Source organism: Coenobita brevimanus, chromosome 40 (genome assembly GCF_032717465.1).
Source record: "Coenobita brevimanus isolate Jiangsu-jjx chromosome 40, ASM3271746v2, whole genome shotgun sequence".
In the NCBI taxonomy this organism is placed as follows: Eukaryota; Metazoa; Arthropoda; class Malacostraca; order Decapoda; family Coenobitidae; genus Coenobita; species Coenobita brevimanus.
Genome location: NC_136993.1, coordinates 6,883,058 through 6,905,925, shown reverse-complemented (window position 1 = coordinate 6,905,925; position 22,868 = coordinate 6,883,058). Strand labels below are relative to the sequence as shown.

The window sequence follows — 22,868 nt, the reverse complement described above, 5'->3', positions numbered from 1 at the left end:
TATAACAAACATGAAAAATAAAGAATTTTATTCTAAAATGGCATCAACTTTTAAAAAAGTTGCAGAAGTAAGAGATAATGAAGCACATAAACTAGAGAACAATTGTGAAAGGGAGTGATTCAGAGTTGCTACATTCTATCACCTACAAATTTTATGTGAGTACGTTATAGAATGTGGTAGTGAGTATAGAACTCTGAAATTCTTTCTATCCCAAGTGACCTCTTATTTTCTTTATTCATATCCTGTTTCTGCACTTATTTTATCTCCACATTATAACAATCGCTTTTCATAATATTTTTTTCTAGTTGATATAATAATAGCGATAGTGGTGATGATTATTACAATAAAATTAAAAGTTAGTTATTATTATATACCTGCACATCAGTACTTTAAAGTCCGTTTTCCCTGATATTCAATGATGAGTCAGACAAGAGTAACAGACACAACCTCATACAGTTTGCCGGAGCACTTGTTTTGATTCCGCCACTTCTGAATACTGTCTATCAGACTCTGTTGCCTTCTGCCACACTGACGACCTTAAAAACAGGGTTGTTGGAGCAGCTACAGTAGAATCGAGAGCGTGGGATGTTTACCCTCATTCCTTCTGTCGGTCAGCATGGATAATCCATTCTTTTGCAAGGGCCCTAAATTTTGCTAATGAAGTGTTTTCCAAAGTATTTTATACTTGGGTTTACCCATGGGCCACCTGGACTGTCTGCTATACCCATCCTCAGTGGACGGCATGGCTCAGTGCCCGTCCATTTCGGGACACCAAGTTTAATACTGAATGTTACTCTGCATCATTTCGGTAGCAACCACATCCCAGTGCCAGTCAATATCACGATACCTGATGAAGCTAGTAAAACCTCTTATGCCACATCTCAATGGCTGTCACATCTTGGTGTTATTTCATCCCAGGATCCAATTTCTCTAATGACCATACACCTTCAGGAGCTCTGTACTTGAGTATGAGGTCCGTTGTCATTGTCATAATTAACTGTCTCACACCTCGTACTTTTGTGCCCCACGTCCCTACATTACGCTTACAACTTTAATGTTTCATCAATTGATACTTAATTCTTCTTTTATTCAATCACGGAGTGCCAAGTGAGGGTAAATGACCAGGATACAGAGAATGTGAGCTACTTCACAATTTTAAGAAGTACGATGAACAAGTACAGGAGTTTAGCGAAAGAAGTGCTAGAAAGGGTGTGTAGGGAAGAAGGGCTCCAGCAGATACGTGGAGGGCGGTGATAAACAGTAGGGAGATGAGCATGGAGATTGTGTTATATTTGCATGACAGTTCTGTGAATCCCACTCTAAGTTATGGAAGTGAAGCAAAGATTTGCCGGAAGTTTGCAGGTCAAGAGTGGGAGAAGTGAAAATAAGTTATCGGAAGGGAGCGCGTGGAGTAACATGGGGAAAAGGACAGAAATGAGAAGGTTCTTGAGCGTTGTGGTAGTGAAATCGATGCGCAGGAGAGTGCTGTGATATGTACACTGTTAAATATTATGACACACACAACAAAGGACACTGGAAATTGCGGTTCTGTCCTCCCACATACATGCATCCCAGACAATAGATGACTACTATATCAGACACCACTTGTGTCCTTCATAATGAGTAGGGCATGGCCGTAAATGTAATACTATATACAGGTATTAATGAGCTGTCACTGCCACATGGTTACATCATTCTGGATGGCATCGGACCCACAGTGCACTGATACTTTCTGGAGTGAGTGTGCTGTTCAGAACTGACCTTGTGAAGAGAAAGGAGAGTATAAAAGACTGACTACGAGAGCCTGTGTGAGTGAGGTGGGGGACATGAGGGAAATCGGGGATGAGGTAAAAAGATGGGGTGTAAAGTATGTGAATCAACGCCGTATGAGATGGAGAGAGGGCTGTCTGATGGCAGAGGAAGAGGTGACATGGAGGCGACTTGTTCGTGGCAACTCTCTTCAAAATGGAGGCGTCTGGCCATTGACAGAAAACGCTTTAATCATTGCCTCCTCATTCCTGTACACAGTACCGGTATTTAAATAAATCAATATGTATTCATTTCCAGAACTTCTAGGACCTGAAAAACATCATCATCATCATCAACGTCCAATCCTGTTTTGCCCCATGAGGAACGTAGGAACTCCGGGCAGGCAACTTGGTCCTGACATTTAAGATGAGAATGACCAGCCTCACTCTTCCCTGGGTGGCATTACGTGAGCAGTAATCCCCAACCACCCCTTGGATAGAAACGAATATTTATTTCTATAGTGATGAAAATGCTTGTATTCTGGCTGACACTACGCATGACAATACAGTATATCACAGGTAACTCACTTGAAGAAGTATTTGTTCCCTTCAAGGGCGAACTTTTGGTCTGGGACGACATTCTTATATCGGTGGAGAACATCTTCCAGTTCAGACATGTGGCGCCCCAGCTGCATCAGATTGTTGCCCGTGACCAACACAGCTTGATCTGCTGCATCATTCGTCACCGTTTTACCTGTCGGGTCACTGTGATATAGTAAATATAAGAGACATCTCAGGCATACATATGGTTCAGTCCGCAGAGAACACACACACACACATTCTATACCCGGTATATATATATATATATATATATATATATATATATATATATATATATATATATATATATATATATATATATATATATATATATATATATAAATATGCGGTGAGGATCTGTCCGTTCTCCCCTTTGGGGCTAAGATGCGAAGGTATGTGTTTGAATGGATGAGTAAATGAGGAGTGTGTCGTCCTGTCTCGGCTACCTCCCTTTCCTTGGGGGAAGCAGCCTAGGTATATATATATATATATATATATATATATATATATATATATATATATATATATATATATATATATATACTGCCAAGTGGATTAAACTGACCATTATCACACAATTATTATGGTGTAGTTTTATAGCCCGTGCTTGGATTCCTAGCGTTATCTTACCAGTCCGGCAGTACGGATTTAACAGAGGAAAGACAACACGTCGAGATAACTTACCTTTGTTTAGTACGAGACAGCCTATGCTGAACTGTGTAGAATCGTATCATGGTAGCAAGAAATAAATGTATAAAGGCACCTTTAATTTAATATTATTAATGGAATAGTTTATTTGCTTCAGAACCAGTATTCTTGGTTAAATCGAGTGTAATAATTAGGTGGAAGCAAAAATATAATGAAATAGACAATAGAAATACGAAATGATTAAGAAGTAAAGGTTGGTATCCTGGGTGGTTTTCGCTCCTGATATGGTACCGTACCAAAATTTATGAAGGTTTGAATGATGACAGAAAATATGTCGGTCCTTTTTCATTAGACATTGCAGTAGTAATTCAATTATCTTTTTTTTTTTATTGAGCCAAGTAGACGAAGTCGATGGTCATTTTTATTTTACGAAATGTATCTGTGCGTATTTGTCTGGGTTGAAAACTCAAATCTCAGACATTATTGATAGTAGAATGGAAAGTTATCAACAAACGCTGTTTAGAGTCACAGGTAGACGATGTTGGTGGTCAAATTTTTGTACGAAATGTATCTCTGTCTGTGTCGAAAACTCAAATCTCAGAAAGTATTGGTTGTAGAAAGTTGTTTTACAGTCACAACCTGAGTTCTCATGTCACTCAGCAAGCGCTGGGAGTCATCCAGGATGGATACGTACTAAAGTTTTCATCTAAGTATTATTAGTATATCTGGCTCACAGATGACTGGTTGTCATATACATAGATAGATAGATAGATAGATAGATATGGAGCCTCTGTGGTACAGTGATAGAGTGTGCGTTTCGTACACGGGTGAATCAGGGTTCGCGCCCAGCCAGGGTCAAGGCCAATACGACTACCAGGTCTCTTCACTCAGTGGTACTACGCAGATGTGGTGACGTCACGTTGTGGAGGACTGTCTCCTCCCATTTTTCCCTCCACTTCTCAGCCTCTGCTGGGGGGTGAGTGGGGGGAGCTGCTCTTGTGACAGCTATAGGAGAAAGAGGAAGAGGCAGACATACCATGACTCCATTTTTTTTTTTTTATCCAGTACCTTGTCAGCTCTTATTATTTTGTTCTAGTTATCATCAGATGAATTTACCCAGATTAGAAAGAAACTGAGTGAAATGGGAATTGGAGTTTGCTAAAGTATAATGAGAATGACATAATGGTGATGATGAGTTAATATAGCTCTTTATAATGCTCTCACCATACTTTTAGCTCCCTTCAGCTCCTTGAACAATCATGCATTCCATGTTTTAATATAATTAACTGGAGCATGGAAGCTGAAGTTAGGGTGTATAATTTGCCTCAATAATTAGACCTGAGAGAAGGGGGAGAGATGGGAGAGAAAAGGGGTACAGGAAGGAGAAGTGGGGGGGATAGTTGCCAAACACTTCCAGAATACTGAACACTCCAAATCAATTTAAACCTACTGTATGCAAATACCTGTTTCAGTGCACATCAGGTCGAACAGTAAAGGTGATTGCTAAGCTTATCATTTAAAATTGCCTTGACATGGGCGGGAAATGAAACAGTTATTATTGTGGAAAAATATGAACATTACAAACTCACGACCAGTTACTCTGTTTTGTAAAAATTTGCTAAATGAATGCATGATTGAGTGATTATTCATGATATTTAAAAGTTATACTCCACAAATATATACATGCACACCAATGCACAATAAAGCTATCACAGAACCTAAAATGGAACAATTTATCACTGTTTATCACTGCCTGGCAACCACCTCTCAGGTGTATCCAGACCGTGATGACATGCACGAGCTGGACGCAAATTTGCCCTTGTATGACAAGACCTGGTAGTCTTATTGGCCTTGGCCAGTGTAATAAACTTTGGGAGTGTTCACCCGGCCACGTACTGCACTGCTGGACACAAGGGGTTCTGCGGTTAAACCAGTGTCGCTTACTATAAGCTATGCTTGCACCCAGTTGGCTTGCGTGGGCCGATTACACATGGTTCACAGACTACACACACATCCAAAGCCACTCCAACACTACAGTTACACTTATAAGCACTTCTCACCCTGCAAACAATCTCTGCCAGACAGCCTAAGCCACTTGGTAGAGATACATTGTATCATCCCGAATTTGGTCGGGATAGGCCGGTCCTGCAGTGGATTCTCAAACAGCTGCTGCTGCTGCTGATATAGATATATATATATATATATATATATATATATATATATATATATATATATATATATATATATATATATATATATATATATATATATATTATAAAGGCAATGGTGATAAGTATGAATGTACTAGATTTAGGGGTATGTCTCTTGAGTGTTGTAGGTAAGGTGTATGGTAGAGTGTTAATTATGAGAGTTAGAGAGGGTACAGAGGGAGTGATTGGTGATGAGCAGTGTGGCTTTAGGAGAGGGAGAGGATGCGTGGCTCAGGTGTTTGCTGTGAGACAAGTGTGCGAAAAATTTTTAGTGAAAGGCAAGGATGTGTTTTGGGCATTCATGGATTTAGAGATAGCCTATGATAGAATTGATAGGGAGGCTTTGTGGACTGTTTTAACCCGTCACGACCCAAGCTATTTCACACTTCCGACACCCCCCAATCCCGAGCTATTTTCGATTTTTTTTTGGGGGGGCTAAAACCTCCGCTTTTGGTGAGAAACATCGAAAATTCATAGAGAAATCGCTCACCTGAGGTTTAAAATACTCAATACAGGTAGCAGTACCTCCTTACCTTACTGGGTTTTCTATCAGGCTGGCTCCAAAGAAAACGAGTTCTATGGGAGGGTAACTATTCCACACCACTCATAACCGGTATTTATTTATTTATTTGGTACGAATTTATATGTAGTATGAGAGTATATTGGTTATCAAACAGTAATATAGGCATGATAAGCATTGTTTCACTCACTAATTAATCAACATACCTGACCTGTTTTGGTGACATTACCTGATCATCATTTCTGACTGTTTCTTCCTCTAATGCTATGTAAACCTTATCCTCCACATTGTCATCGACTGGGGAATCACTCTGGCCCTGAATGTCTTTATTGGCCAGGTCACTGGTAACAGGTGAATTGCTGAGACAATGGCATTGGGGGGGGAGGTTATGCTTTGTTAGGCATTGTTCCTGCCTGGCATCTTGTAGACGAATAAACGAAGGTGTCCCGTGTATACATACCAAAAATCACGCGTGAAATTTGAAAATTGTGCAAATTATGAACCTTGGAATTGCGCAACATATCAGTACATCGACGGGACTGGTTGTGACAAAACGTTGGGACGTACCCATACGTCAATGGGATGCCTCGTGTTAAGATTGTATGGACTTGATGGTAGGTTACTAAAAGGGGTGAAGAGTTTTATGTAAATAGTAGAACGTGTGGAAGAGTGGGAAATACTGTGAGTGACTGGTGTCCTGTGAGAGTGGGGCTGCGGCAGGGATGTGTGATGTTGCCTTGGTTGTTTAATATTTATATGGATGATGTTGTAAGGGAGGTGAATGCAAGAGTTTTAGGTGGAGGTCTGAGTCTGGTGAATATTAATGGTGGAGAGTGGAATCTGAAGCAGCTGCTGTTTGCAGATGATACTGCACTGGTGGCTGATTCAGAGGAGAGATTGAGACAGTTGGCAGAGGAGTTTGGAAGGGTGTGTGAAAGGAGGAAATTGAAAGTAAAGGAGAATAAGAGTAAAGTGATGAAGTGTACGAGGTTGGTAGATGGTAGAGGGATGAATATAGTTTTGAATGGTGAGTTGCTTGAGGAGGTTGTTTTAATTATTTAGGGTCACATGTTGCTGTGGATCGAAGAATAGATGCAGAAATGAAGTTTAAAATGAATGAAGTAGGAAAGGTGCTGGGAGGAATGAAAAAGGTGTTTAGATGTCGTTTGCTTAGAATGGATGTTAAGAGAAGGCTGTATGAGGCTGTTGGGGTACCGATTGCATTATATGGGGCTGAAACATGGAATATGGGTGTAGCAGAGAGGAAAAGCTTAAATGTAATGGAGATGAGGTGTCTGAGGAGTATCTGCGGAGTGACGCATACGGATCGAGTGAGAAATGATGAAGTGCGAAGGAGAACTGGAGTTGTTCGGGAGATGGCTGATAAAGTTGAGCAGAGGGTGTTGCGATGGTTTGGTCATATGGAGAGAATGGATAATGAGTGATTGGTGAAAAAGATAACTAGATCTGATGTGAGAGGTGTAAGGCTGAGAGGGAGACCACGAATAGGATGGATGGACAGTGTGAAGAGAGCACTGGATGTGAGAGGGATGTCTGTTGAGCAAGGAAAAGTGGCTGTGTGTGACAGAAATAAATGAAGAGATATTGTGAATGAATAAATGATGATGCAGCCCTGATGTGATATTCTTCTGCATTTGGTCTGATCAGATAGTCAGGTCAGGTGTGGGTAAGGGGATGGGTCTATTATGATGTGGCAGGGGTAAACCAGCTCTGCTGTCAGGCCCTGCTGTGGATTTTTTTTTTTTTTATGTGCTCGACTCTGGGCATAGGCTTCACAGCCTACTCCCGAGGCCCAGTAGTCTTCCTACACACCATACTCCTCTACGTGTCACCACTTCGACGCTAACACCCACCGTCCATATTGAATTCATGCTAGGGCTGTCTCATACAGGACTGGTGTTTTTGTAATAGCGGGAGTATTTTTTCGACATGTCGGCGGGTCTTCTGGTAGATCAGTAAAGTCTGCTTTGTATGAAATTCAAACCCTTAAACTGTTCCCTGTCCCAGCGAGGATTTGAACCTGGGTCCGGCAGGACAGCTGGCCACCTCTCTAACGATTTGTCACTGATTGCACTGCGCAGTTGACCCCCGTGCGGTGTGGTGTGGTGAGGATATGTCCCTTCTCCCCTTTGGGGCTAAGATGCGAATGAATGTGTTTGAATGGATGACTAAATGGGGAGTGTGTCGTCCTGTCTCTGCTACCTCCCTTTCCTTGGGGGAAGCAGCCTAGGTATATATATATATATATATATATATATATATATATATATATATATATATATATATATATATGCTAGAGTGGGAAATGTAACAATTGAAGGTGTAGTTGGCATGCATGGTGTGCTTGGAAGAAATGAGAATGGGGAACGAATGATAGGGATGTTTGTTGAACGAGAGATGGTGATTGGAAATACTGTACCTTGTTTGAGAGGAAAGATATATATAAATATTCATGGGTAACGCAGGAGGGTTGAAGGGTTGTTGATAGAACACTGATGGACTGTGTGGTTGTGTCCAGGAATGTAATAGAAAGATTGTTGGATGTGAGAGTTTTGAGAGGGGAGGGTGGAGGTATGTCTGACCACTACCTGGTGGAGGGAAATTTAAGAGTAGGTATGCGGTGAGTGAGAGCTAGGAGAGTTAGGTGTGGCAGGGAGGTTTTGAATGTGAGTTGGATAAAAGAGAGACAATGATAGAGTAACAGGAGAAGTTGAAAGATGAGTGGAACACAGTGAAGGATCAGGAAAATGGCAGTGTGGAGGTGGAATGGCAGTGGTTTACGAGTGCTGTGATGGAACTTCAGGAAGAGGTGTGTGGTGTGAGACGAGTGGTTGGTGGTGTCAGAAAGGGAAGTGAATGGTGGTACGAGGAAGTAAGAATGGATTTGGCTGAGACGTACATATGAAGTGCGGCTGCAGAGGAAGGATGAGATGTCATATGAGAAGTATAAGGAAAAGCGGAATTGGGCGAGAATGGTTGTGCATGACGCTGAAGTGACTGCAGATGAGTGGTAGGGTAGGCGGTTGACTGAGGATTTTTCACAAAATAAGAGACTGTTTTCGAAGAAGTTGAAAAGGGTGCGAAAGGGAGAGGCTGGGAAGGAAGAATGGGTAAAAGCAGAGGATGGAAGGATGTTAACTGAGATGGATGCAGTAAGGAAGAGATGGGCGGAGTATTTTTAAAGATTGTTAAATGTAGAGGAGGAAAAGGAGGCTGTGATTGTGGCAGATGGAAGAGTGCAAAGCATAAATGTGTTGGTAGGGTTGAATGATTCTTTGATCACGATGGAGGAAATGCAAGAGGCAGTAAAGGAGATGATAGCAGGGAAAGCTGCAGATATGGATGGGTGTGCTGTGGAATGCCTGTAAGGTGGTGGAGCGACTATTATTCTTGAGTGGTTAGTAAGATTGCTGAATGTGTGTTTTGTGAGCAGTATGGTGTCGATTGGCTGGGCAAGTGCTTGTGTGGTCCCGATGTATAGAGGTAAGGGTGATAAGTGTGAATGTACAATCTTTAGGGATGTAAGTCTGTTGAGTGTTGTAGGTAAGGTGTATGGTAGAGTGTTAATTATGAAAGTTAGAGAGGGTACAGAGGGAGTGATTGGTGATGAGCAGTGTGGCTTTAGGAGAGGGAAGGGATGCGTGGAACTTGTGTTTGTTGTGAGACAGGTGGGTGTAAAATATTTAGTGGAAGGTAGGGATGTGTTTTGGGTGCTCATAGATTTAGAGAAAGCGTTTGACAGAACTGATAGGAAAGCTTTATAGACTGTTCTGAGATTGTATGGACTTGATGGTAGGTTGTTAAGAGGAGTGAAAAGATTTTGGTAAATAGTAGAGCATAATTATGTAAGAGTGAGAAATATTGCGAGAGCTTGGTTTCCTGTGAGAAGGGGGCTGTGGCAGGGATGTGTGATGTCGCCTTGGTTGTTTAATATTCATATGGATGATGTTGTAAGGCAGGTGAATGCGAGAGTGTTAGGTGAAGGTTTGAGTCTGGTGAATCCTGATGGTAGAGAATGGAATCTGAATCAGCTCATGTTTGCGGATGGTACTGCACTGATGGCTGATCCGGAGGAGAGACTGAGACAGCTGGTACAGGAGTTTGGAAGGGTGTGTGAAAGGAGGAAATTGACAGTAAATGAGAATAAGAGTAAAATGATGAAGCGTACGAGGTTGGTAGATGGTAGGAGGATGAATATAGTTTTGAATGGTGAGTTGCTTCAGGAGGAAGGGTGCTTTAAGTATTTAGGGTCACATGTTGCTGTGGGAGAATTGATGTAGGAGTGGAGTTTAGAACGGATGGAGTAGGAAAGGTGCTGGGAGGAATAAAAAAAAGAGTTTATATGTTGTTGGCTTAGAATGGATGTAAAGAGAAGGCTGTGAGGGTGTAGTGGTACAGACTGCATTATATGAGGCTGAAGCATGGAATATGGGTGTAGCAGAGAGGAAAAGTTTGAATGTAGTGGATATGAAATGTCTGAAGAGTACGTGTTGAGTGACAAGTATGGATTCAAGTAAGAAATGACGTGCGAAAGAGAACTGGAGTTATGAAGGACATGGTTGATCGAGTTGAGCAGAGAGTGTTGTGATGGCTTGGGCATATGGAGACAATGGATCAAGAGCGACAGGTGAAAAAGATAACTGGATCAGATGTGAGAGGTGTAAGGCTGAGAGGAAGACCACGAATAGGATGGACAGACAGTGTGAAGAGAGCATTAGATGCGAGAAGGATGTCTGTTGAGTAAGGAAGTGTGGCTGCATTTGAGAGGAATGATTGGAGAGAAATTGTGAATGAATAAATTATGACATAGCCCTGAGGGGATATTTTCCCACATTAGATTTGACCAGCTTTTTTTAAGGTCAGGCGTGGGTAAGAGGATGGGTCCATTATGATGTGGCAGAGGTAAACCAGATCTGCTGTTGGGCCCTGCTGCGGATATCACTGATTGCACTGCGCACTTGACCCTCGTGTGGTGAGGTGTGGTGAGGATCTGTCCCTTCTCCCTTTGGGACTAAGATACGAATAAATGTGTGTGTGTGGACGAGTAAACTGGGAGTGTATCATCCTATCTGGGCTACCTCCCTTTCCTAGGGGGAAGCAGTTTAGGTAGTCTCTCTCTCTCTCTCTCTCTGTCTCTCTCTCTCTCTCTCTCTTTGTATCTATATATCTATATCCATCTGTCTATGTGCGTATGTATGTATCTATCTATCTATCTAGAGACAGAGAGAGAGAGCTTTGATGGACTATGTGGTTGTGTCCAGGAATGTAATAGGAAGATTGTTGGATGTGAGAGTTCTGAAAGGGGAGAGTGGAGGTATGTCTGACCACTACCTGGTGGAAGGAAAGTTAAGAGTGGTAAGAGATGGGTGAGAGCTAGGAGACTTAGGTGTGGCAGGGAGGTTCTGAAAGTGAGTGAGTTGGATAAAAGAGAGAAAATGATAGAGATCAGGAGAAATTGAAGGATGAGTGGAACGCAGTGAAAGATCAGGAAAATGGCAGTGTGGAGGAGGAATGGCAGTTGTTTAAGAGTGCTGTGGTGGGGCATGCAGAAGAGGTGTGTGGTGTGAGACGTGTGGGTCGTGGTGTAAGAAAAGTAAGTGAATGGTGGTGCGAGGAAGTAAGTATGGCTGTGGGTGAGAAGAGACCTGCATATGAATTCTGGCTGCAGAGGAAGGATGAGGTGTCATATGAGAGGTATAAGGAAAAGAGGAATAGGGTGAGAAGGGGTTTGGATGATGCTAAAGTGGCAGCAGATGAGAGGTGGTGTAGGCGGCTGACTGAGAATTTTCAACAGAATAAGAAAATGTTCTGGAAGGAGGTGAAAAGGGTGCAAAAGGGAGAGTCTGGGAAGGAAGAGCGAGTAAAAGCGGAGGATGGAAGAATGTTAATTGAGATGGATACAGTAAGGAAGAGATGGACAGAGTATTTTGAAAGATTGTTAAATGTAGAGGAGGAAAGGGTGGCTGAGATTGTGGCGGATGGAAGGGTGCAAGGAATAAATGTGTTGGGAGAGTTGAACGATTCTTTGATCATGAATGAGGAGGTGGAGAAGGCAGTAAAGGAGATGAAAACAGGGAAAGCTGCAGGTATCGATGGGTGTGGAGTGACTATTGTTGACTGGTTAGTAAGATTGTTGAATGTGTGTTTTTTAAAAGGTATGGTGCCAATTGACTGGGCAAGTGCTTGTGTGGTCCCGTTGTATAAAGGCAATGTGATAAGTATGAATGTACTTGCTTTAGGGGTGTCTCTTGAGTGTTGTAGGTAAGGTGTATTGTAGAGTGTTAATTATGAGAGTCAGAGAGGGTACAGAGGGAGAGATTGGTGATGAGCAGTGTGGCTTTAGGACAGGGAGAGGATGTGTGGATCAATTGTGTTTGCTGTGAGACAAGTGTGTGAAAAGTATTTAGCGAAAGACAAGGATGTGTTTTGGGCATTCATGGATTTAGAGAATGCGTATGATAGAATTGATAGGGAGGCTTTGTGGACTCTTTTAAGATTGTATGGACTTGATGGTAGGTTACTAAATGGGGTGAAGAGTTTTTATGTAAACAGTAGAGCGTATGTAAGAGTGGGAAATGTTGTAAGTGATTGGTTTCCTGTGAGAGTGGGGCTGCGACAGGGATGTGTGATGTCGCCTTGGTTGTTTAATATTTATATGGATGGTGTTGTAAGGGAGGTGAATGCAACAGTTTTAGGTAGAGGTCTGAGTCTGGTGAATGTTAATGGTGGAGAGTGGAATCTGAAGCAGCTGCTGTTTGCAGATGATACTGCACTGGTGGCTGATTCAGAGGAGAGATTAAGACAGTTGGTAGAGGAGTTTGGAAGGGTGTGTGAAAGGAGGATATTGAAAGTAAATGAAAATAAGAGTAACGTGATGAAGTGTAAGAGGTTGGAAGATGGTAGAGGGATGAATATAGTTTTGAATGGTGAGCTGCATGAGGAGGTAGAGTGTTTTAATTATTTAGAGTCACATGTTGCTGTGGATGGAAGAATAGATGCAGAAGTGAAGTTTAGAATGAATGAAGTAGGAAAGGTGCTGGGAGGAATGAAAAAGGTGTTTAGATGTTGTTAGCTTAGAATGGATGTAAAGAGAAGCCTGTATGAGGGTATTGTGGTACCGACTGCGTTATATGGGGCTGAAACATGGAATATGGGTGTAGCAGAGAAGAAAAGTTTGAATGTAATGGAAATGAGGTGTCTGAGGAGTATGTGTGAAGTGACTTGTATGGATCGAGAGTGAAATGATGAAGTGCAAAGGAGAACTGGAGTTGTTCGGGAGATGGCTAATAGAGTTGAGCAGAGGGTGTTGCGATGGTTTGGGCATATGGAAAGAATGGCTAATGAGCGATTGGTGAAAAAGATAACTAGATATGATGTGAGAGGTGTAAGGCTGAGACGGAGACCACGAATAGGATGGTTGGACAGCGTGAAGAGAGCATTGGATGTGAGAGGGATGTCTGTTGAGCAAGGAAAAGTGGCTGTGGGTGATAGAAATAAATGGAGAGTAATTGTGAATGAATAAATGATGATACAGCCCTGAGGGGATATTTTCCCGCTTTTGGTCTGATCAGCTAGTCAGGTCAGGTGCAGGTAAGGGGATGGGTCTATTATGATGTTGCAGGGGTGAACCAGCTCTGCTGTCGGGCTCTGCTGCGGATGTCACTGATTGCATCGCGCAGTTGACCTTTGTGCTGTGTGGTGCAGTGAGGATCTGTCCCTTCTCCCCTTTGGGGCTAAGATGCGAATCAATGTGTTTGAATGGATGAGTAAATGGCGAGTGTGTCGTTCTGTCTCGGCAACCTCCCTTTCCTTGGGAAAGCGTGCTTGGAAAAGTTTAAAAGGGGTGAGAGAGTGTTCTTGATTGGAGTTATGAATGGAAAAGTAGGGAATGTGAAGGTGGATGGAGTAGTTGGTGAGTGGGATGTGCCTGCAGAGGTGGATGAGAATGACAGTGTCTTAGTGAACATTTGTGCCGGGAGGGAGTTAGTGATAGCTAATACCCTCTTCAGGCACAAAATGATCCACAGGTATACATGGCGAGTGATAAGAAGGGTGGATGATGAACTAAATGAATGGAAGGCAATGTCTGATTATGTGTGTGTGAATGAAAGGATGAGACGGTGTGTGATGGATGGAAGAGTATATAGAGGTTGGGGGAGTGGACTTTCAGACCACCAGTTGGTGATGGTCAGAATGAAAGTAAAAATGAAATGGAGAAATAGAAGGTGGGAAGGACAGGAGGAAGTAGTTCTTACAAGGAGAATAGAAGAGTTACAAGAGGATGGAAAAAAAAAGGCAGAATATAAGAGGGAAGTGGAGGAGCGATTGGGTAAGTATAGATTGGAGCGAATGGGGGGCGTGGAAGATGTGTGTATGATATGCACCCAAGAAATCTGTGCTGCATGTGAAGTGGTGTGTGGGGTGAAGAGAGGACGAATGGGCATGCAGGGAACAGCATGGTGGACTGACGAGGTGAGAGAGACTGTAGCATAAAAGAAGAAAGCATATAGTGAGTGGATGAGAAACAGGGGCGTGGAAGAAACTGAGAGACAGAAGAGAGAGTTACATGTAGAGAGAACAAGAGGAGAGTGGATGAGGAATTTGGAAGGAATTTGAGTGTAAAGTCGAGGGAATGTAAGAAAATGTTCTGGAAAGAGGTAAAGAGAGTTAGACAGGGTACCAAGGAAGTTAGTAGGGGAGTGAAAGATAAAAATGGTAGGTTACTAGTGAAGAAGGGAGAAAAAGTGAGCAGATGGAGAGAACACTTTAATGAATTGTTGAACACAGAGAATCAAAGTAATGCGAGTATAAGTGGCTGGTGAATGACTGGAAAAAGGAGGGAGATGAGAAAAGAGGAAGAAATCAGTAGGATGGGAAGTGTGGAAGCAATGAAGAAAGTTAAAATGGGGAATGCCCCAGGATGTGATGGAGTGTGTGGTGAAATCCTGAAGCATGGGGGAGATATACTAGTAGAATGGATGTGGAAGATGTGCAGATTGGCCTGGGAGGAAGGTAGAGTTCCGGACGATTGCCAGTCAGGTGTAACTGTTCCCTTCTACAAAGGAAAAGAAAAAAAGAAGTGTGGTAATCATAGGGACATTTGCCTACTTACTGTAATAGGAAAGGTATATGGTAGGATACTTATTGACAGAGTTAGGGAAATAACAGAGGAATTAGTTGGAGAAGAACAGGGAGGTTTTAGGACGGGAAGAGGTTGTGTAGATCTGATATTCGTTCTTAGATCTTTAGTGGAAAAGTTTCTAGAAATGGGAAAGAAGTTGTATGCAGCCTTCATGGATTTGGAGAAAGCATTTGACAGGGTGGACAGACAAGGATTGCGGAACGTATTAAGAATATATGGATTAGATGGGAAGTTGTTGAATGTTGTGAAGAGTATGTATGAGGGTGCCAGGGCTGCAGTGCGTGTGGATAGTGATCTGAGTGAATTTTTCTATTTGAAGGTTGGATTGAAACAAGGATGTGTCATGTCTCCATGGTTGTTCAATCTGTATATGGATGGGGTTATAAAAGAGATACAAGGTAGGGCAGTGGATGTTGGAGTGGTCCTAGTGAGAGAGGGCAGTGTTTGGAAACTCCCTGTACTGTTGTTTGCAGATGATACTGTGTTGTTAAATGAAGATGAAGGGGAGGTGCAAGGCTTGGTGGATGAGTTTGGGAGAGTGTGTAAGAAACGGAATCTAAAAGTGAATGTAGTGAGGAGTAAAGTTATGGTATTCGAGAGAGGTGAAGTTAGTGAATGTACAGTGAGGTTGGATGGGGAGGAAATGGAGAATGTGAGTGCATTTAAGTACTTGGGTAGTGTGATGAGTAAGGATGGAAATTTAGGGGGTGAAGTGCTTGAAAGGGTGCAGCAGGGAAGAAAGGTTCCTGGAATCTTGAAAGCAGTGAGAAGAAACAGGAAAGTGAGCATGGTAGTGAAAAAGCTACTACACAGCAGTATTGTGATACCAACTCTCAGGTATGGAAGTGAAGCTTGGACATTGTTGGAGGGACAGAAGTCAAGAGTGAGAGCAGTGGAACTGAGTTGTTTGAGAGGAGCATGTGGGGTCACATGGAGAGACAGGCTGACAAATGATGAAGTGAAGGGGCAGCGTGATGTGGATGTAGATGTGATAGGAAGCGTTAGGAGAAACACATTAATGTGGTTTGGCCATGTGGAGAGGATGGAGAGTGAGAGATTGATAAGAAGAGTGTATGTGAGTGAGGTGGAGGGATGGAGAGGGAGGGGGAGGCCGAGGATGGGATGGAGGGACGGAGTGGAGTGGTATATGAGAGAGTTGTGTGTTAGCTGGCAGCAGTTCTGTGAAATGGCTGGGAACAGGGCGACATGGAGGCGATTTGTTTGTGGCCACCCCTTATAAGATTAAGACATCTGACTATATATATATGAGTCTCTGTGGTACAGTGGTAGAGTGTTCGTTTTCATACACGGGCGAGCCAGGGTTCGCGCCCCGCCAGGGTAAGAAACTTTGGGAGTGTTCACCCGGCCACGTACTTCATTGGAGGCTACAAGGGGTGTTGTGGTTGAACCAGTGTCGCTTACTATAAAATATGCTTGCACCCAGTCGGCTTGCATGGGCAATTACACTTGGTTCACAGACTACACACATATCCAATGCCACTTCAACACTACAATTACACTTACAAGCACTTCTCACCTTACATACAATCTCTACTAGACAGCCTAAGCCACTTGGTAGAGATACATTGGCTGTATCGTCCCAGTTTCGGTCGGGATAGGCCGGTCCTGTAGTGGATACTCAAAAGGCTGATGATGATGATTATTTATATATATATATATATATATATATATATATATATATATATATATATATATATATATATATATATATATCACTAGCCTTTCCAACTCCGTTAGCACGAATGAGATAAGAATTAAGAAAATGTTACTGAACACAGGATACAAGGAAATGCATGCTTATATCTCTGACTGGGGTAAAAGTAATCTTGTTGTTTTTAATGTCTCAAGTAATCATCTCGTACATTTTTCAACCTGTGAAAATATTCCGTAGGAGTATCCTTTAATTTTTAACAATATCCAACTCAATCCTGGATCATCGTTAATCATACTTCGGGTTTCATTCTCTCGGAATTAATTTTGGAAATATCATATTAACTCTTTGGTAAAATCATCTTCCAGGGCCAACTCCATGCCTTCTCTACCTCTGCGCAGTTGTTGACTTTATGCACGGGTTTTATTCGACCGTGTGTAGAGTACAACTCTCATGTGCTGGGAGGCTCCCCACACAGCTCATCTCAACGAGGTGTAGTGAAAGGCTTTTCGTCTCATTAACTCTCCTCCTCTTACTGGTTCCCTTCAACCTTTGCCTCTTCGCCGCACTGTTGCATTTTTATCTATTTTCTATCGCTACTTCAATGGTCACTGCTCCTTTAAACTGTCAGCTTGCAACCCTCCACCACGTCTAGCAACAATTTTTACCCCTTTACTGTCCAACTCTCTAGAGTAAGATTTATCCGTTACTCCAAGTCCTTCATGTATGCAACAAATCAACTCTAGAACTGTCTTCCTCTGTCTGTATTTCTTGCAGCCTATCCGGTCATTCAGATGCAGTGTGTTCAGGTATCTCGAAATGAACAGGTCTTGAATTTGATTCTGTGATACTTTGTGTTTTTCTTTGCAGGGAACAATCTTACGAGCTTCTGGCCTTTGGTATTTTCTTTCTTGTATAAAAAAAGAAAACATATTTATAATAAAGAAAACTATTATCTTTGGAACAAATACATAGTGTTCATTCAGTTCAACTGCTAAATCTCTCTCTCTCTCTCCCTCTCTCTCTCTCTCTCTCTCTCTCTCTCTCACACACACACACACACACACACACACACACACACACACACACACATACCTCCGGTGATGAATCGTCCTGTAGACGTGGGCTCGAAAGTGTGCCACCTGAAGAGCCACTGGTTGCACTCAAGGTAGGCACTGAAGAGGCCCTCGATGGTCTCATCATCAAAGTCCTCACTGGTGTTGGTAAACCATGTGAACAACAGGGAGAGGTGCTGTGTGTAGAGAGATATAAAGGGAGAGACTGGTTGAAGTATGGTAGTGGTGAGGATGAAATATAGAGGCATAGTATCATTAACACACACACACACACACACACACACACACACACACACACACACACACTCAGATGAACACATAAACAGAGTGGTGGGTGAGGCGTGAACCCAGTTACTTATCTGAAGCTTTCACTAGTCATGTAAAGTGGAATAAAGAGAGGAGTTAGGGACGAGTATGGCCCTGGTTTGTGTACCGATGAAGATAGTCCTTCGTGTGTTGGGGCGGAGAATGCAATAGTTGAACAGCACGGTGATAAAGTGGATTATAACAGAATAAGCTATATGCATTAGGCTGGGAGTTGATGATGATCCTAACCCCTTGTGACAGATAAGCCGATCTGCCTGACTCTGTAGGTGCTTGAGAAAATGAGACATGCTTGAAATTGACTAAGAAACCAATTTCATACAATATATTCATTTACTGGATTGTTTTATTCTGCTTATTTCTTATCATTAGAATAAGTTCTTACCAATCTTCCTTAAACAGAAAGAAAATACTTGTGGTGAGAAGGCTGAATGAGCATGGGATGTTGAAATATTAGTGACTGACTGAAAGCCCTGGCAACGACTGATTAGGGGAAAGAAAAATCTTCGTAATGACATACGATTTGATTCTGACTAAACGCTGGAAGGCGTGTACCATTATCACTCCCCCCGTGTATATGAGATAGTTGTAACACTGATCACAAAGAGCGTTCGCTGCCATTCACAATATGCCAGGAAAGTCTGAAATGTCACCTGTAGCTTGCTGGAGATGCTTTGCAAAAAATCAAGATTATAGAGGAGGTCGAAGGACCTCCTGCATAAGTTTATTAGGTGATTCTGGATTTTTTTTTCTTTTTTCATTATTAATGTGGATTCAGTTCACACCCATTTCAGACTTATGGTTACTACTGCTCATATGGACCCCGGATTAACCCGTAAGGCCATCAATAACTGTACTTTCATAACAGTCGAGAAGTCAGTAAATCACCCCCAAAAGTTATATCCCAGGACACCCTAATATACTTCTGATAAGCTGTCGTTACCCACTCCGGTGTGGTAGTATCGGAAAATAAGCAAAGGCAACCACATTCACCCACATTTGGGATTTCACCTGTCATATAGTATATAATGATCTACATATAATAGTTTATGACAAAACAAAGCCTTACTCATATACGATTTTATTCCAGTTGCTTCAAAAGAATGGCAGTTGTGTATCAATAGCAAAGAGTCATCCCCCTCATAAACCACTTAATTCTAATTTTTCTTGCTCCAATTATTATTTGTGGATTTGAATATCTCCTTTAAATTTTCTCTTCCTGTAGTTGCTCTTATATATAAAATATGTTAAAATGTGTCACACATAAAAAGAATAACAGAGAAAATAACTATTCCATAACAGATTCCAGACTGAAACTTGATCATCCCTCCACCAAAGTTTTCACTGTACATGACAGATTGATTAGGAGGGGAGGGGGAATGAGAAAGAAAGCAAGAGAGATAGTGTAATAAAGTAAAACTGCATTACGATTTCATATTTGTTTGGATCTGAGCACATGCCAAGACTGAGTCTGCGAATTTCGTTACAGTACATGACAGACCGATATTAAAAATGATAAGGGCAATAAGTTATGAAAAGATGGAGGAAGATATGCAATAAAAACTACAGGTAAATGGGCACTCAACTCTGTCCGGTTTCATGGCGGTACCCTATGCATTCTACTGCATATATATATATATATAGATAGATAGATAGATAGATAGATAGATAGATATAGATAGATAGATAGATATTTAGATATTTATATATATATATATATATATATATATATATATATATATATATATGAGTGGAAATTCGAATACACATCATCTACTTTTACTCTTATTTTCCTGTCACTAAGATAAGAAGAAATCAAAGGAACAAAAGACGTTAGTCCATAGCAAGGAAGTTTGGACAGCAGGGAACGGTGCCATACTCTGTCGAAAGCTTTAGAGATATCAAGAGCTACTGCATGAGTTTCTCCAAAAAGATCAATTGATTGATGGATGGTATGAGTTAAGAGATTGAGTATGTCAATGGTGGATCTTTCGTGGCGAAAACCGTATTGTCTATCACTAATTAAGTTGTTGGATTCAAGATGTTTAACAATATGCTTATTAATTAAAGTTTCAAATACCTTACCAAGAGAAGATGTGACAGCTATTGGTCTGTAATTGGAGGGGTCAGACGAACTCCCTTTCTTCGGAACTGGGTGGATATTGGCTTCTTTCCATGAATTTGGGAATAAAGAAGTACGTATGCATAGTCTGAATAATTTAGCTAGGACAGAGGCAAGTTCAGGGGAACACTTTTTCAAAACAATTGGCGGAATTCCATCTGGGCCTGGAGCTTTGTTGGTAGGTAAATTGTCTAGGATGGATTTTACGTATCTTGTCTGTATTTTAAGTGGGGCAATTTCGGGAGAGTCAAGTTCCAGTACTGAGACATTCTGGCTGGTATCATCTATGGTAGAATTTCTGGCAAAGGTACTAGCAAAGATATCTGCTTTCCCACGTGGGTCATTTGTAATATTGCCATCTGAAGATTTTAGTGGGGGAATGGAAGATGACTTGTTAAAGTTATTATTGAAAGAATTAAGAGTTGACCAGAATATTCTATTGTCATTAGGGTTGTTAAGTAGTTTTGATGCTTGCTTTTGAAGAAAGTTTGATTTAGATAGATTTAATACAGCTTTTGCATGATTTCTAGCAATTTTAAATTGGGAGAGTGATTCAGATGTTTTTGATTTTAAGTAAGAGTTATATGCTAATGACTTTTGGGCTGTTGCTCTGGCACAATTGCCATCAAACCATTTTGGAGAGTTTGATCTTTTAGTGAATTGTTGACTTGGTATGAATAAATCCATACCAGCTTGTATTAAGTCGCAAATGTGGGACTGGGTAGAATTGGGATTACTAGAGAAGAAAGACTGCCATGGAACATCAGCAAGATAATTTCTAAATCCATCCCAGTCTGCCCTGTCAAAGTGCCATCGGGTCACCCTGACAGGTTCAGAATGGGGAGGTGTAGGAGGGTTAACTAATGAGGCTTTGATGAGATTGTGGTCAGAGGATCCAAGTGGTGACAGTACCTCTATCCTGTATTGATCTGGATTATTTGTCAAGAATAAATCCAAGAGATGGGCATTATGGTCAGGATTATCAGGTATTCTGGTTGGTTGCTTTACCAACTGGGTGAGATTAAACGATTCCGCAAACAGCTCGCACTCTAGACCAGCGTCGTCAGTCCGGGCAGAATGCAATAACCATTCAACATTGTGTATGTTAAAATCACCCAAAATGGTAATTTCATTGCCAAGGGCAAGGTCAAGGTTACTCAACTGAGTGGATATGGAATCAAATACACTGGGTTCCGAAGAAGCATTGGGGGAACGATAAACTACACAGATATATTTGGTAATGTTTTGGCAATTTGATTTATATAATGAGTAATCAAAACTGGATGAAGTGAAGTTAAAATAGTGTCAACTGCATATTGGGATTTGATATAACAACAGGTGCCGCCCTTGTTACGAAAGTTTGTAAGGAGATGGTAACCGGGAAAACAAAATGGAGATAAATCGGTAGAGGGTGAGATTTGTGGTTCTGTGAGGAAAAGGGCCAAAGAGGATATGGACTGAAGGAAAAAATGAACTGAGTTTAAATTTGTGGTAAGGCCGCGGATGTTGGTAAAGAATAAGGCCACACCGTCACCTCTTCGCCGACGAGCATTCCCGGAAATAGCAACAGTCGCTGCAGGCACAGTCACTTGATGGCGACCGGGAGGACCCTGTGCCTCCAGCCCTACCCTGCCGGTGGTGGCAATCCGAGGTACCACCTCATTTGACAGTAAGATTGCAGCGGCCATTACTAAAGATGTGAATAGAAGGTGTGATGTGTTATGTGCATGTAGTGTGGTGTAGACAGTTGAAGGTAGAGGTATTATGAGAGCATGCTGGCCTACTCTCTGTGTAAATGAATGCACTGAAAATGTTCAGAAAAGGGAGATGATCAGGATCAAGTCCTGAGGGCTGGTGAAACGGGAGCTCCAGCTCTCCCTATCACCAGCTTGCCATCAACCTCGGGAGTACTGCCCTGTTCGACTGGTGCTACAGTCTACTCCACACCTCCCCCAACTTTTCCATAAATTCCTTGACAAAGCCAATCTGTCCCACGTTTTCCCTGCATAGTTCTCTGTTTTATCTCTCCACCTCCTGTCTCGCCCTTTTCTGCCACACTTACAGTCACTTGAAGTCCAGTCAGTCAGCCTCTTGCTCCATTGGTTATCCCATATTGTTGTAGCATGGCCTGTCCACTTCCATTTCTGTTCTTTTATAACTTCTATAATGCCATTGACTTTAGTCTGCACTCTCACCCAAGTTGATATTTTCCTGTCTCTTAAAGATATTCCCAATACTGAGTTTCTTTTCCTGTCTCTTAAAGATTTTCCCGATGCTGACCTTGCAGTTGCTCTTTGAGAATGATTCAGTAAATTTTCCATTGATTTTGTAATTTTTCACGTCTCATAACCATACATCACTGTTGGGATTATACAGTCGTTATATACCTTTCATTTCATACATATCGGCAAGCTACTCTTCATGATTAATTTCCTCTTTGTTTCCCAAAGCATTCCATATAATTGAAATGCATCTATTTATTTCACTGTCAAGGTTTGTTGGTAGTTTTATTATTTGCCCCAAGTAAGTGTACTCCTCTACTTCTTCATGAATTTCTCCGCTTATTCTAATGACGCTCTTTGGTGTATTTGGATTAAACATTAGTTTTATACCACTGTAGACATGCTTTGAGACTTTCACTGTTTAGGTTATTTAACATTTCTTGCAATGTCTGTGCTGTTTCTGAGATTAGGACAATGTCCTCTGCAAATCGTAAATGGTTTAGTTTTTTTTTTTTCCATCTTTGTTTTGCCTATTACTTTGTTCTCCCAGTCGAGCCTTCTGA

At 41.7% G+C, this 22,868-nt stretch overlaps 1 protein-coding gene across 1 annotated transcript in view; it reads right to left on the bottom strand.

Annotated features, from left to right (window-relative positions):
• Positions 1 to 22,868, bottom strand: part of LOC145397227 (chondroitinase-AC-like) — a 129,151-nt gene that overhangs the window by 40,481 nt on the left and 65,802 nt on the right. The window contains exons 9-10 of the mRNA XM_080270424.1: positions 17,657 to 17,813; positions 2,337 to 2,502 (exon numbers count right to left, since the gene is read on the bottom strand). Coding sequence (XP_080126550.1) covers positions 2,337 to 2,502; positions 17,657 to 17,813 — 323 coding nt within the window. The remainder of the gene's footprint in view (positions 1 to 2,336; positions 2,503 to 17,656; positions 17,814 to 22,868) is intronic.